The sequence below is a fragment of the Octopus sinensis genome, linkage group LG2 (assembly GCF_006345805.1).
Source record: "Octopus sinensis linkage group LG2, ASM634580v1, whole genome shotgun sequence".
NCBI lineage: Eukaryota > Metazoa > Mollusca > Cephalopoda > Octopoda > Octopodidae > Octopus > Octopus sinensis.
The window spans coordinates 156,003,311-156,020,829 of NC_042998.1; the positions used below are offsets into that span (position 1 = coordinate 156,003,311).

Consider the following 17,519-nt stretch of genomic DNA (forward strand, 5'->3'; position numbering starts at 1 on the left):
CAAGAGGCCCTTTGTCACCAGCAGAGGTAAGAGCCCTCTGAACTTAGCCCAGGCTATTCTTATTCTAGCAGCTACACTTTCAGTGCACCCTCCCCCGCTACTGACTTGGTCACCTAGGTAATGGAAGCTATCAACTATTTCTAGTTTTTCTCCCTGGAATGTGGTAGAAGTTGGTCTCTGCGCATTTTCAGTGTTTATTGCTCCCGAGCATCTGCCACATACAAAAACTATTTTCCTAGTTAGCCTTCCTTTGACATTGCTATACCTCTTATGTGTCCATAGCTTACACTTGGTGCATCTAATAGAGTTTCTACCTATGCCTTTTCTACAGATCGAGCTGGGCCATCTACCTGAAGGGAATTGTGGTTTGCCTGCCTTCCTACTTATTAGGACTTTGGTTTTAGCTAGGTTGACTCTAAGGCCCTTTGATTCTAATCCTTGTTTCCATACTTGAAACTTCTCCTCCAGTTCTGATAGGGACTCAGCAATTAGAGCAAGGTCATCAGCATTGAGGGGATCCCAGGGGCGTCCTGTCTTAAATTCCTCTGTTATTGCCTGGGGGACTATGATAAATAGGAGGGCGCTGAGGACTGAACCTTGGTGGACCCCTACTGCTATCCTGAATTCTTCACTGTACTCGCTGCCAACACTCATCTTACTGACAGCGTCCCTGTACATGGCTTGCACGCCTCTCACTAACGATTCATCTATCCCTAGTTTCCTCATTGACCACCAGATAAGGGATCAGGGGACCCTATGTATATATATATTTTTGTATATATATGTGTATATATGTATATATTTATGTACTTATGTATATATATATATATATATATATATATATATCTGTAGATATTATATATATATATAATATATATAGATATATCGGTATATATATATATATAGGATATAGTATATGCTATATATCTCGTAATATATATATATATATATATATATATATATATAGATATTATATAGAATATACTATATATATATCTGTATATATATATATATATATAGATATATATATATCTGTATATGTATATATATATATATATATATATTATATAGATATAGGTATATATATAATATATATATATATATAGATACATATATATATATCTGTATATATAGATTATATATATCTATATATATATAATATATATATAATATCTGTATATATATAATAAAGATATAGATATATATATATATATCTGTTATATATATATATATATCTGTATATATATATATAGATATACATATATATATATATATATAGATTCTATATATATATATATATCATATATATATATATATATATATTATATATAGATATATATATATATATATCTGTATATATATATATATATATATATATATATATATATATATAATATATATATAATATATTCTATATATATAATGTATATATATATACGTATATATATATATAAGGTGGCCAGCTGGCAGAAATGCTAGCATACCAGCCAAAATGTTTAAAGAATTTCGTGTGTCTTTACGTATGTTGATTCTTATCTGTCCTAAACAATTTTTGGTAGCATGAGTGACTGTGTGGTAAGTAGCTTGCTTACCAGCCACATGATTCCGGGCTCATTCCCAATGCATGGTCTACTATTATAACCTCAGGACAACCAAAGCCTTGTGAGTGGATTTGGTTGACAGAAACTGAAAGAAGCCTGTTGAATATATGTGTATATATATATATATGTGTGTGTGCGTGTGTGTGTGTGTGTGTTTGTGTTTGTCTCGCCAACATCGCTTGACAACCAATGGTGGTGTGTTTATGTCCCCGTAACTTGACGGTTCAGTAAAGAAGACACTGATAGAATAAGTACTAGGATTACAAAAAAAAGTCTTGGGGGTCGATTTGCTTGACTACAGACGGTGCTCCAGCATAGCCGCAGTCAAATGACTGAAACAAGTAAAAGTGAGAATATAAATGTATATATATATGTGTATATGTATATACACATATATATATATATATATATATCATCATTATTTAGCGTCCGCTTTCCATGCTAGCATGGGTTGGACGGTTCAACTGGGGGTCTGTGAAGCCAGAAGGCTGCATCAGGCCCAGTCATATCTGGAAGTGTTTCTACGGCTTGATGCCCTTCCTAACGCCAACCACTCCGTGAGTGTAATGGGTGCTTTTTACGTGCCACCCGCACAGGTGCCAGACGGAGCTGGCAGACGGACACGGACGGATGGTGCTTTTTACGTGCCACCGGCACGGGGGCCAGGCGAGGCTGGCAACGGCCACGATCGGATGGTGCTTTTTACGTGCCACCAGCACTGAGGCCAGTCGGGGCGGCGCTGGCAACGGCCACGATCGGATGGTTCGCTTTATATATATATATATGTATATGTATATATTTAAATATATATATATATTGTATATATGTATGTATATATATATGTACATATGTATATATATAATATATATTATATATATATTATATATATGTATATCTTTACATATATATATGCATATATGTGTATATATATGTGTATGTAGATATGTTTATGTATATGTATATATATATACATATTATATATATATATATACATTTATAAATATACATAATATATGTATAATATATATATACATATATATGTATATATCTATATGTACATATATATGTATATTTATGTATATAAATATGTATATTTATGTATAATATATATATATATATATATATATATATATATATATTATATATATATATAAGTATATGTATAATAATATAGGGTGAAATTAATTAATTTGGAATAATCATTAATTTCACCAAGTAGATTTCGGCATGTAAAAGCCCCATTCAAGGAAGGTTTAAGTAATACTAAGTAATTAAAAGTAGAAAGAATAGCCATAACTCTTTGACTGCTATTTCTAAATTCGGTGTGTGGTGAGGCAAATCGTTGCTAAACCCTTAATTACTAAGTATATGTATATATATATATATATAATGTATATATATGTGTGTATATGTATATGTATCCATATGTATACATACGTATATGTGTGTATGTATATGTCTATGCATATATGTATGTATATGTGTATAGATATATGTAAATGTATATATAAGTATATATTTATATATGTAAATATATATAAATCTCTCTCTATTTATATTTATAGGTAGATAGATATAGATATACATATATGTTTACGTATACGCTTACATACATATAATACACACCCGCACATGCTGACGAATAATATTCATATCTTTGTAATAAAATGTGTGCGCTCACACACAGAGAAATATATGTATTGTGTGAGCAGGTAAGAATTATATCTAAGGTTATATTTATGTATATGTGTATGTATGTATGTGTATACATATATCACCTTGAATATAATTCTTAAATATAATTAATACATATATATATATATGTATGTATGTATGTATGTATGTATGTATGTATGTATGTGTGTGTGTGTGTGTGTGTGTGTGTGTGTGTGTGTGTGTGTGTGTGTGTGTGTGTGTGTGTGTGTGTGTGTGTGTGTATGTATGTATGTATGTATGTATGTATGTATGTATGTATGTATGTATGTATGTATGTATGTATAAGTGTGTGTGAACATGTAAGAATTATATTTAGTAATACATGCATCCATACACAATATATATATATGTGTGTGTGTGTGTGTATATATATATATATATATAGGAAATACTTGATAACAGTTAATATAAATATTTTCCCAAGGAGATGTAACAACACAGTAAAGAATACATTTTCCATAATTGTAAATCTCATTCACGCTATCGAATCATTCAGTTGTTCTAATATTAAATACCGAGCCATTTTGAAGATAGCTCTCTTCCTTGATCACTCCTCTCATCATCCAAGCGATTCTCTTATTATTTCTGTTTGCCTATCTAGATAGATAGTCTCTTAGTTTATCTTCACGCCTTCGCCAACTAAGTCCTATTGATAATACTGTTATTGTTGATAGAGGTAATGATAGTAGCAGCAGCTATAGTAGCAGTAGTAGTAGTAGTGTAACAATAACAAATGAAAAAGTACACAAATTTAATAGTCGGTAAATCTCGATAATTTTCGTAGACCAATATTAACTGCCGGCATTTGCCGAACATTCTCGTGAGTTCATACCATATATGGGCACCACTTCCGATGTAGTGGAGCGTCATGACCATTGCGGAATTCGTTCGGTAAAGTATGACATTCCTTGTGCCATATATGGTAATTTTCGAGGTAGTACTGCAAAGGTCACGATCTCTAACGTAATTCATAGTGCCTAGTCTTCCCCACAGATTTTTTGAATTTTGTCCTATTTTGAGATGTGAAATAACATTTAGTGAAATAAAGATGATTTCTTTTGGTAGGGAGTAGTCAAGTTATCGCTAGATAAGAACTGTGCACAATTTTCTAGCGTATGGAAGCTGCTGGTAACAAAAGAATTATGACCTATTTTCGTTACTAAACAAGAGATTCCAACATTACGTCACAATATCTCGTTGCTGATTGGCTGTTCACTTCTCCATATTTGGTGTTTAAGCGTTCATTCATACGCTATAGTATAAATGAACTTTTCATTCATAGATTTTGCCAATAGATCTTGAGAGTCACGTTATGATATGATGTGTAGAAAAACGCTGGCAAGCTAAGTTTATTGAGTCGTGGCAAAAGCTTGTGAGTTAAACCGAGATTTTCTTCACTGTATACACAGCTAAGGTTATTACCTCAACCGGTATGATTATGGAAGGCCTGGATACACTAACGCAGGTCGCTCTTGCTGATCAGCTCAGCTTTGATAACTTTCACTCGTCTCCAACTACTTTGAGTAACATCGGACGAATACCACCTGAAACTATGGATGATTCTCTTAATACACCCGTCACTACATCATCGGAAACAACATTTTTTGGTTCTGATACATGTGAACCAGTACCCATAACTGCTACTGGTATGTCTATTCGTAACTATTTTGTAAAACGTAAAGTTTATTTTAAAACTAGTTCTATGTGATTTTAATCTTGCGTGTATACATGTGTATGTGTGTGTGTATTTTTGTGTCTTCTATATTATTTTACATATACTGTTCATGTGTGTTACAGTATATTTATATTTGTGTAAGCGTATCTACGTTAACTTCAGTTATTTTACGCGCTTTACGTTCGTACTTAAATAAGTATAAGCGAGACAAATGTATTTATCATTGTATCTGAGATATTGTTTATAATATTGTGTGTGAAAACAGAAGAAAGGTTAAGATTACGGAAAAGTTTTACGAATCGGTGTTGAAGACAGAGAGACAGAAAACTGGAGGAAAGTAATTTGTGTTATTTATTATCACAGACCAGCTGGATATGAAGTACGCAGATTTTAAATCATACAAACGTATGTAAACAATTCTTCCTTAATATTTCCGGATGAATATTTATTTTTAATTAACGAATCTTAAAATTTTTATGGTTTATACCGACAATATTTATAATATATGAATGTTATTTACAATATACGCAAACAACTACTTCCAGCTCTGTACACACGTCACTTTAAAAATTTTTCCATTCATCTTTTCATTGAGAACTGCCTACGAGTATCGATCGATAACAGAGTACGCTGATGACTCGAGTTACCATCGTAGTGGATAAAAACAACTGTGTTAAGATGAAGGAAAGCTCCTAGCTTCGAAGAGAATTTATATATATATATATTATCATATATGTATATATAATATATATATGTATATATATATATATATATATATATATATATATATATATATATATATATATATATATAATATATATATATATATATATATATTATATATCATATATGTATATATAATCATATATATATATATTATAATATATATATATATATATCTATATATATATATAATATCATATATATATATATATATATATATCATATATGTTATATATATATATCATATATGTATATATATATATCTATATGTATATATATATATATATATTCATATATGTATATATATATATATATATATATATAATCATATATATATATATATTATATTATATATATATATATCATATATGTATAATATATATCATATATGTATATATATAATATATATATATATCATATATGTATATATATCATATATGTATATATATCATATATGTATAATATATATATATATATATATATAATATATATATATCATATATGTATATATATATATATATATATATCATATATGTATAATATATCATATATGTATATATATATATATATATCATATAATGTATATATATATATATATATCATATATGTATATTATATCATATATGTATATTATATATATATCATATATGTAATATATCATATATGTATATATATATATATAATCATATATATATATTATCATATATGTATATATATATATATATCATATAGTATATATCATATATGTATATATTATATATATTATATATATATATATATATATATCATATATGTATATATCATATATGTATATATATATATATATATATATATCATATATGTATATATATCATATATGTATATATATATCATATATGTATATATATATATATATATATATATATCATATATGTATATATATATATATATCATATATGTATGTATATATATATATATATCATATATGTATGTATATATATATATATCATCTATGTATGTATATATATATCATATATGTATGTATATATATATATATCATATATGTATGTATAATATATCATATGTATGTATATATATATATATACATATATGTATATATATATATATATATCATATATGTATGTGTATATATATATATATATATCATATATGTATGTGTATATATATATATATATATCATATATGTATGTGTATATATATATATATATATACTATATGTATGTGTATATATATATATATATATATCATATATGTATGTATATATTATATATATATATATATATATATGTATGTATAATATATATATATATATATCATATGTATGTTATATATATATCATATATGTATGTATATATATATATATATCATATATGTATGTATGTATATATATATATATCATATATGTATGTATGTATATATATATATATCATATATGTATGTATATATATATATCATATATGTATGTATATATATATATATATCATATATGTATGTATATATATATATATCATATATGTATATATATATATATCATATATGTATATATATATATATATCATATATGTATATATATATATATCGTATGTATATATAAATCATATATATGTATGTCATATATATATATATCATATATATATATTTATAGTATATATAATCTATCTATCCATCCATCCATACATATTTTTTTTTACTGTTGTCACTACGGGTAAACCATCTTGTTTCAGACCTCGTGTGTGTGAGATCCGAAACGTATAGTTCCATTCGTAGAAGCAGTATTGTGATATAAATATTTAAACTGTGACAATGTCTTTATGTACACATCTCTATCTTTCTCTACATATATGCGCGTGTATGTAAATATACTATTATACACTATCTATCTATCTATATGTATGTATATTTTGGAAATTATTACTATAATCAGTTTCTTTTAGATACCGAAATCAGAATATGTTAGCTTTTTTTCAGTTTTGTGGGGATGGTTGAATGTAAAGTGATAAAGAAAAGAATGATGAAATGACATTTATTTTCGTATGGTGTCCGGTAACACGTTGTGTTGTGTAGTCAGCCGATCTACTTTATTTCGTTAGTACACGTTGTACAAACTTCCAGACAACCATATGGACTATCGCTGGAAGTAGTGAGCAGCCTAAATTACTATGGCTACTACTACTATCTCTGTAATGGAATGATATAAAAATCAAAAATAGCTGTATTGATATTATTAGCTACAACATACGTTTTCTGACGTCTAAATCGAATCAAGATTGGAAAATAAAATTAACGTCAAGCAACCTACTACTACCACTATTTGTAGTAAGTAGTAGTAGTAGTAGTAGTAGTTGTTATTATTATTATTATTTTATCTATTTATTTTTTGCTTTTCACTTGATTTCCACAATTGGTTTGTTTTGAAACCATTTGAGACCAAGAGTATTTATATTTATCGACCCATGAAGTAATGAACAAAGTAAATAGTCCTCAGCTGTATTTGGACCAAAAAAAATTAAATTAAACATTGTCGTCCATTTGTGTGCTTGAAATGTTTGCTTCTAATTTTGGCACAAGGCTAGCAATTGTGGGGGAGTATATTAGTCGGTATCATCAACCTCAATTCTTGACTGGTACTTTATTTTATCGATTCCGGAAGAATGAAAGGTTGTGTTGACTTCGGTTGGGTTTGAAACCAGAACGTATCGAGCTGGAAAAAATACGGCATGACATATTGTTCGATGCTCTCTAATGATGATCGTGTTTTAAAATAAATATTAGCCTTAGGCAAGAGAAAAAAATATTCGATTAAATCGAGCCCAATATTAATTGGTACAACCCCAGAGGTATGAAAGGCAAAGTAAACCTCAGTAGGATCATATTGGTACTTTGTCGCACATCTGTAGGGTCGGGTGAGTGTCGTATGAATAAATTCAAGTTTATATCACTGTTACTATTTACTTAGCCGCGGAGGAACGACAGGATTTTAATTCAGAAAGTAGAGGGAAGAGGTGTAGTTGAATAGATCGATCTCACTACACAACTGGTGTCTCTTTTATCGATCTTAGACGAAAAGTAAGCCGATTTGAACACAGGACTTAAAGAGACGTAACTATTTCCAGTACTTTACTATTGACGTCCATGTCAGGATAATAACAACCCAATATTTATGATAACAATCCTGTGTAACAAGTTATTAGACAAGCCACGCAAACTGAAAGAAATACAATAACAGTTGGGATTGTGCTAGATGAAGTGAAATGACTATAACTGGGAATCGAATCGTAACCGCGAACTCGACTCATTGAATCTTTAATACTGATAATTAACCAGCATCTATTATATGAACAATATCATTTACAATTATAAATAAACAATATTGAAATTAATATAATGTTGCCATAGTTTATAGATTTTCCTTTTTGGTCTTTTGCCATTTAGTATTTGGCGCAGGCAGTAAGAGACAGAAAAAGAGATACTGAGATAGAATGATTGCTATAATTAAAAGAAGGAAGTGTTGCTACTGTAGTTGTCAGTGCTATAACTGCTGATGCTGCTCATTACTACTGTAATGACTTAGACTACCGTCAGTAAGGATTCTTCCATTTCGCATCCACCGAACTGTATTTGGTGGAAAGCGAAGAATTTGTTATATTTCGTTATTTGAAGCAAGATCTCTTATTAATAACAATACTTATTGACAAAATTAAATTCTTACACTCTCAAGCATATATATATCTTATATATATATACGCACAAAATTCAAGCAACAAAATGTATTCGTACTCGAATTCTGCTTTCGTGTCCCGTCAAGCAGAGGTCTTCAAATTTGCAGTTATTATAAAGCATACACACAACACTTTTATCTTAACCTCTGTGTGTGTGTATATCCAATATGTGTGTTTTTGTGTTAAATTGAGATTATTTTAAAATTTTGAAGCAAATTTATGAATGACAACGGAATCGGTAGATTATTATAAAATTTGTATTGGCAGAGACGTTAAGTTAGTTCACCTTTCAGCTTATTCAACCATCATGTATGTGTGTGACCATGTAAATAGTTTGGAAGCCTGTCGAAAGGACACCACCTGAAATTCAAAGTGTCATCCTGGTCACAGAATAACTGCTTCTGCTTACAAATTACGTTAAGTGTACACGTGTTTTGTGGAATATTTAATCACTTGCAAGTTAATTTAAAACGTAGATTGTTTTGGCAAGAGCTTCGAACACTCATTAAACACGAAACGTTGTATCATCATCAGCATCATTACCACTATCATTATCATCGTTTTAACATCCACTTTTCTATGGTTGCATGGGTTGGACCCATACGGGCACCGACATGATTGTATGGTAAAGGAGTTTGCTTTCTAAAACCACACGGCTTCAGGTTCAGCCATACTGTGTGGAACCTTGCTCTAGTGTCTTCTACTATAGTCCCAGATCAAACAAAGCCTTGTGAATAGATTTGGTGGAGGGAAACCGAAAGGAGCCCGTCTATCTTTGTGTCTCCTCTTGACATCGCTTGGTTGTTGCAAATGAATGTTATGCCTAATATTCTGCAAAAACTGTCTTGTCATAAGACAGCGACAAGAAGGGCATCTGGCCGTAGAAAATCCGTTTCAAGTTCAATACAACCCATGTAAGCATGGAAAAGTAGACAAAACTATGAGGATGCTGATGTCTGCCCACATACACACACATACAGATCTATATATTTGTGCGTACATACGCACATACACACATACACACACACACATTGAAGCTGACACTTCACGTTTCAGATTTTAGCGTTTTTCAAATCATGAAATGAAATAGATTCTTCAGAATTTGTGTGGGATACCGAGACATTAAACTAAAATTTGATGACTCTACAATTGGTATCAAGTACTCTTTTTATTTACCCTTACGGGGTTTGCACATATGCACGCTTACATACACATATATACTCAAAGAAACTCATACGCACACACCAACTGTTGTTAAACATTGGAATCACTGAAGAGCAATAATATATTTTAGACTCACACATATACACTCGTAAACCATACCTGCAACACTAGGTGCAGGTATGGTTGTATGGATAGGAAGTTTTCCTCGCAACCACTTAGTTTTGGGTTCAATCCCAATGCATGGAACCTTGGCCTTGGCCAAATCTGTGGCTTATTGTAGACGGAAACCGCAGGAAATATATCGTGTATGTCTGTATCTATGCACCCACGTATGTATACACACGTGCTCCGAAAACTACTCAAAACATTTTATGATGCTAATTTGGTGTACTTATTTGGAGCTAAACCTGTAAGACTTCCTTCCATTTCGATTACTCGATTAATTGTAATATTCATACCTATAACACACTTTCACAAACATAAACTTTATTGAAACTAAATGCTTATCTCGTGATTAGAATTTCACGCCTATGCGATCTTCAGGCGAGAACTTAGTTTAATCTAAGTCATGGATTGGGAACCCATCTCTCATTTGTTCGGTAGAATTCAACGAATATGTGTGTGTACTATTAAACTATAATACTATAGTTCAATTTAATCCTCAACAGGCTTATATAAAATAGAAAAGTCGTTAAGCGATGAGCAGGAAATGCAAAGTACAGGTATGGAATTAAAGTCGAAAAGCAATACAATCTTCTGAGATGAATAAGTGAAAGAAGAGATGCGATAAGAAAGAGTTAAAAGAAATTTAGCTGTAACGTAGGCTGCCACAACTAATAACATCACTAACTGGTGGCAAGCCATACGAACTAGCAACAGAAAAATAAATAAACTATATAAAAATGTCGTGTCAAGGTCTTTCTGGTAGTCATACACAGCAAACAGACGATGTCTCTATCTCCTCACTTACTGTCACTTTATCTTTTTCTTTTTTCTTGACCACACACACACATGTATGTATGTATGTATACACATAGATACATATATACATGTACGTAAGTGTGTATGTATATAACGGGTGAGGGAGGGCAAACGAACCGAATCTGTGACCCAGTTTATACAAACGCAAGTATGAATGGCACGACTAGGCTTTACACTTTCACTTACGTCAATAGGTCTGATCATCCATTGATAGATAGTCACAAGAGAAAGCAACCGATACATCTGTTTTTGTTTATAAATACTTATATTCTCATACAAACACACATGTATTCTCTTACTCTTTTACTCGATTCAGTTATTGGACTATGGCCATCGCGTTTTACTCAATTTGATTACTGTTGTGTACATATTTTATCGATATAGTTGTCTAGTCTCTAGGTTATGCTTCGTCAAATGTCTCACTTTCACACACGCACACAGAGTAAACAGCGAATTAAAAGCTCTCTAGCTGAAATTATTTGAACAATTACTATGTTACAAGACCCCTTCCTGTTTCCCCAAAACTCCCTGTAGGGGTCTCTAAGAAACTCAAGGAAGGGACATAACTCAAATATATTTTTCGACGTATATGAATGTGACAAATTCTCGTGGGCGATTCTGTGTACGCTTTTTCTGTTTCGGATTCATGTTTGTCTAGTGTATATCTTTGTACCTGTCTATTTGTCTGTCCACATACACACACACGCCATATGACGAATAACTTCGGAAGTATAGTATATATTTGCCATCATGGGTAATATCAGAAAATATGGCGTACATACAATAATTTTAGTGTAACTTTTATCAAATTATTTGGTGCTTTTCAAAATACCGACAGGAATACTAATTACTAATTTTCAAAAAAAAAAAATCTATTACCGAATAAAATTAAAACAAATTTCTCATTTGTACAAGTCCTAACCATAATTACTTAGTCCTTTACTCTCTCTCTCCTCCTCCTCTTTTGTCTCTATCATTCTTTCTCTCTACTCATCCTGCACCTATTATGTTAACTCTCTCTGTATCTCTCTTTTACTCTCTCTATATGATGTAATTGCTATACACATGTATATCTATATTGTATGCTTATATATACATAATATATAAAATAAACATACATATATGTAATACACATAAACACATATATATTATAACTACCCCTATAATAATTTTGACTCAGCTCCCCACCAGTAATGGGTGACTGACAAAAAGAAGCATCTATGTTTAACATTGTCAGCTCAATTACAAGTTTTTTCTCGACACCATACCCTGAAGAATCAGCTGTAACTTTGCACAGGAGCTATGAATGGAGTTAACTATTTTGAATGATTAAGTCTTTAGTGAAGTATATTCAGCCTAAACACTCACACACATGTATGTATAGTATGTGTGTACATATAATAGGTATACATGCATACACATGCAATTTATGTTTTACTGTCATAGTAAATCTATATCCGAGGTCGATGTTATTCCTTTTAAGTCTAACAAATAGAGCCATTAATACATTGTTGTTCAATAGAATTAGGTTTAATTTTTGTCAAAACTGAACTATGATAATCCATGGGAAAGGAAAATATTTTATTGATTAACACTTATAGATATAACAAAAAAAAACCCCCCAAAAAACAATCCTATAGCTGTACAAAACTATTATTAAGCAAATGGTTGTATTGATTACTGTGGTTTAGCTTTGGAAATTTGTACAGCCATCATTTCATTAACACTAGACATAAAATTTTAAAAAATTAATGTCAAAGAGATTTGATAGATTATTTCATAGTAAATATAGTATTCAGTTTTGATACTATGTGTTTAAAAACTTTGAAGTTAGGTTTATAAAATAAATACTAGTAATTCTTATTTAAAAGTATTGGTTTGTGCTCAGTCAAAAGCAAACACCAGTTGCTTTCCAGTATACTTGATTTGGGGAAGGCAGGAATGTAACAACTTATTTTCTCTCACTTATGTTCCAGAAATGTATGTGGAAGAAAATCACAACTTTCATCTGTTTGTTTTAAATATATTCCATTTTAAATGATATTGTTAATGGGATAATTCACTGGTTTACTACATTTCTGAAAGTTTGTAAATCGATACAGAACAAATAACACGTAGAAGCTGAATTTAAAGAGCAATGGTCTTTTGGCATTTTCTTCTCAGTGCTTACATCCTTTGCATGTTAGTGAAAGTTATACATATATACTATCAAATGTTTTACACACTCTTTCTCACTCACACACGTGTTTGTGTGTATGTTGTGTTTTCCTCTAAACTATGTTAGCTTGGCAAAATAGGCATATGCCTTATATATATAAGTGCTGGTGTGGTTTGTGGAACAAGAAGTTTGCTTCCCAACCACATGGGCTGGGTTCAGTCCCACCGTGATGCCTTGGGCCTTGTGAGTGGATTTAGTAGAGAGAAGCTGAAAGAAGCCTGTCATGTGTGTGTGTATATATTTATGTTTATTTGCCACCACTTCTTGACAGCTGGTGTTTGTTTGATTATGTTCCTGTAACTTGGTGGTTCAACAAAAGAAATAGATAAATATTATCAGACCTTAAAAAAATAAGTACTGGAGTCAATTTATTCAACTAAACTCCTCAAGGCAGTGCCTCAGCATGGCCACAGTCCAGAGACTGAAACAAGTAAAAAAAATAGTAATATATATATATATTTGGTACTTATATATCTACAGTATCCTACCAACACCTGATACTGTCATAGTTATTTTACCTCACTGTCATTGTACCTAGCCATTTTTGGCATTGTATGTGTTGATGTGTCTGACATGTAAAAAGCACCCAGCACATTTTGCAAAGTGGTTGGTGTTTGGAAGGGCATCCAGCCATAGAGACACTACCAAAACAGACAGATTGTATGTACAGCTCCCTAGCTGGCCAGTTCCTGTCATACCATCCAACCCATGCATGAAAAACAGTTGTGAAACGAAGATGATGATGATGATGTATTTATCTTTCCTTTTACTGGTTTCAGTGATTAGACTGTAGCCATGCTGGGGCACTGTCTTGAAGTTAAAATTTGCCAGCAGCTTTTGTTGGTGATACTAAGACCCATAATATCACCAGAGGTCAAATTTGACCTAGCAGTTCTAAAAATGTATATGACATATACTTTTTGATTTTTACTGGTTACCATTACTAGAATCAGTGGTGACCAGAATCAAAACTTTTGATCACTGATCACTGGTCTGTGTATATTGATGCTTTCTTCATTGAGAAAGAGAATTAGTATTTACAAGCAGTTGCCTACTCCACTTTTTGGTAACCATGGAGTCTGACTTGCTTGTGCTGGCTTATTTTCTGAAGTTACTGTAACACATTTTTAGGTAATTTGCAATACTGGAGCCTTGATTCTTTATCATAACAAAGTTGCTATCGTTCATTATTGTAGCAGTTGGAAAGAGGGCCTCATAAAAACAGTCTTTTTGTTCATTTGTCAGTTGTGATTATAGTGCATATATAGATATACACAGTTGCTGTCATACACACTCTAAATAGAATTTACTGATCAAATTACTGAGCAGTTTTCTAGAGTTTTAAAAACAAAGTATTTATTATTATTATTATTTGTTGAAATTTTTAGTCATAATTATCTACTTATGAAAAACTTCATTTGGCTGTCTCACTGTCTGAAATACTGTTTCATATAAAAGGCAAAAAATTTAGGATGAGTGGAAATATTTGAGTTTAACAATTAAATTGGTCTTATTTGTGTAAGATTTGAATATTGATTTTTGTTCATGTTCTATTCATTTCTTTTTTCTTCTTCACAGCAAACATTGAAGCTTCAATAACCATTCCTGAGAAAACTACTCTGGATGCAAGTCAACCAAATAAAACACCAAATTCAAGTCCTGGTGGTTACACAGCTATGATTCGCTATAAAGGGACACTGGTGACTAAAGCAGTTACACCAACATCGAGTAGTCAGGACACAAATTGTACCTTTCAACCATATTTTATCACACCATTTTTAAGTACAATACTCAACACAGCCACACCACCTGGAAGTGCAACCCAAGTACAGGGACAGCTTTGTGTCAACAAACTTTGCAATACAAGTGATAACCAAGATTCTTTACAAGATCAACAAAATGTAAAATCTAGCACACCACAGCAGCAGCAACAATGTCAAACACCCATCCCAAGCTATACACCAACATCAGAACATTCAGAGTCTCCATCACCAATTCAGAATATAAATGTAGATATGCAAGATACATCCAGCTACAGTTCCTCATTACATAGTTCAAGTCAAACCCCAGAACCACAGATTTGTTTACCAAGTACTATTGTACAAGAGGATTCTAACCAAAGCCACTCTATGTCATCAAATCCTCCACCTTACTCTGCTGTTTTGTATGATATCCCAATTCAGAATTTTCCTCTTAAACAACCACCATCTTATTTAAGCTGTAGCCAGCAGTCAAATTTGACATCTTTCCAAACAACATCTATTAGTAACCCAGTGACGCAAACTCTTCTTGCTACCAGCACCAGCAATGATGATTTGAACTATTCTTCCAAGAACCCAAATTTAAGTACAGATCTGAAATGGAGTACACTTCCTGATTTCCCTTCACTGCAAGTTGCTACTACAGTTGCAAACTCCATTTTCCCCATCCAGGGTATCAAGACAGAGCCAAACACTAGTCTTGATAATAATTTTTCATTGTCCACAATCATGCCCATTGAATTACAAGCTACTATTGCACCTGCACCAACTGCAACAGCAGTTGCTGTTTCAACCCACCAGACAAAACCATCCCCAACATCATCATCATCATCAATGATGCCACTCAACACATATCAACAAACTCAGCAAGTTACTACCACCAACTCTAATAGTATTGCTGCCACTACAACAGCAGTAAGCACTGGTCAACTGAAGTTGTACCCAGTTAAACCAAGAAAATATCCAAACAGGCCCAGTAAAGTGCCACCACATGAAAGGCCGTACCCTTGTCCTGTAGAGATTTGTGATCGAAGGTTTTCTCGAAGTGATGAATTAACCAGACACATGCGCATTCATACAGGTCAAAAACCCTTCCAGTGTCCCATATGTACCCGTTCATTTAGCCGTAGTGATCATTTGACTACTCATGTTCGGACACATACAGGAGAAAAACCATTTTCCTGTGATATTTGTGGCCGGAAATTTGCCCGTAGTGATGAGAAAAAGAGGCATTTTAAAGTGCATCTTAAACAGAAGTCAAAGAAAGAAGCTAAAGCATTAGCAAGTAGTAGCAATAATAGCAATCCCAACACAAAGATGCCCTCTACATCTGTTTTATCAACTGTCTCACCAACTGATCAACTCTCATTGAGTAGTACACATTTACCAACAGTGACCACAGCATCACTGTGAAATATGAACTTTAGTTAAATAAATAAATAAAACACAAGATGACAAATTCTACTGGAACATTATAAAAATGCATCTCATTGAAATTGACTGTATAAATCAGTTTTAATTAGTATTGCTTTACTAATGAAAACTTGATTGCTAAGCAAAAGAAACAAAATTTAGAATATGAAAAATATAAATTGGATTTAATTTTTTAAATGTGAACATGAAATGAGCTCAGCTTAGAAAAAAATTCAAACATATGTATGTATGTATGTATGTATGTATATATATATATATATATATATATATATATATATATATATATATATATATATATATATATATATATATATATATATGAAGCTGTGCATTTACATTTTTTTTTATATGTGAGTAGTAACAAGAAGAAACTTTAAAGACTCATACAAATGGTGAAATCCAGGAAGTCCCACTGTGTGGGGCCAAATCCCAAACTTTATATAATGCACTCACATACATATGTGTGAACGAGTGGCAAATATTTTTTTCCTGCTTTTTCTTGTTGAATTTTTTTTTAAGACAAAAATG

At 31.3% G+C, this 17,519-nt stretch overlaps 1 protein-coding gene across 4 annotated transcripts in view; it reads left to right on the top strand.

Moving 5' to 3' along the window:
- LOC115228662 (early growth response protein 1-B) overlaps positions 1–17,032 on the top strand; it is a 101,355-nt gene extending 84,323 nt beyond the window's left edge. For 3 of the 4 annotated variants that reach the window (XM_029799205.2, XM_036500334.1, XM_036500341.1), the window contains exon 3: positions 15,376–17,032. In XM_029799205.2, the coding sequence (XP_029655065.1) occupies positions 15,376–16,970 (1,595 nt within the window). In that variant the 3' untranslated portion in view covers positions 16,971–17,032. Of the gene's footprint in view, positions 1–4,566; positions 4,964–15,375 lie in introns of those variants that run through there. The other variant, XM_029799201.2, reaches the window with a different exon arrangement.
- Positions 17,033–17,519: the final 487 nt, after the last annotated feature.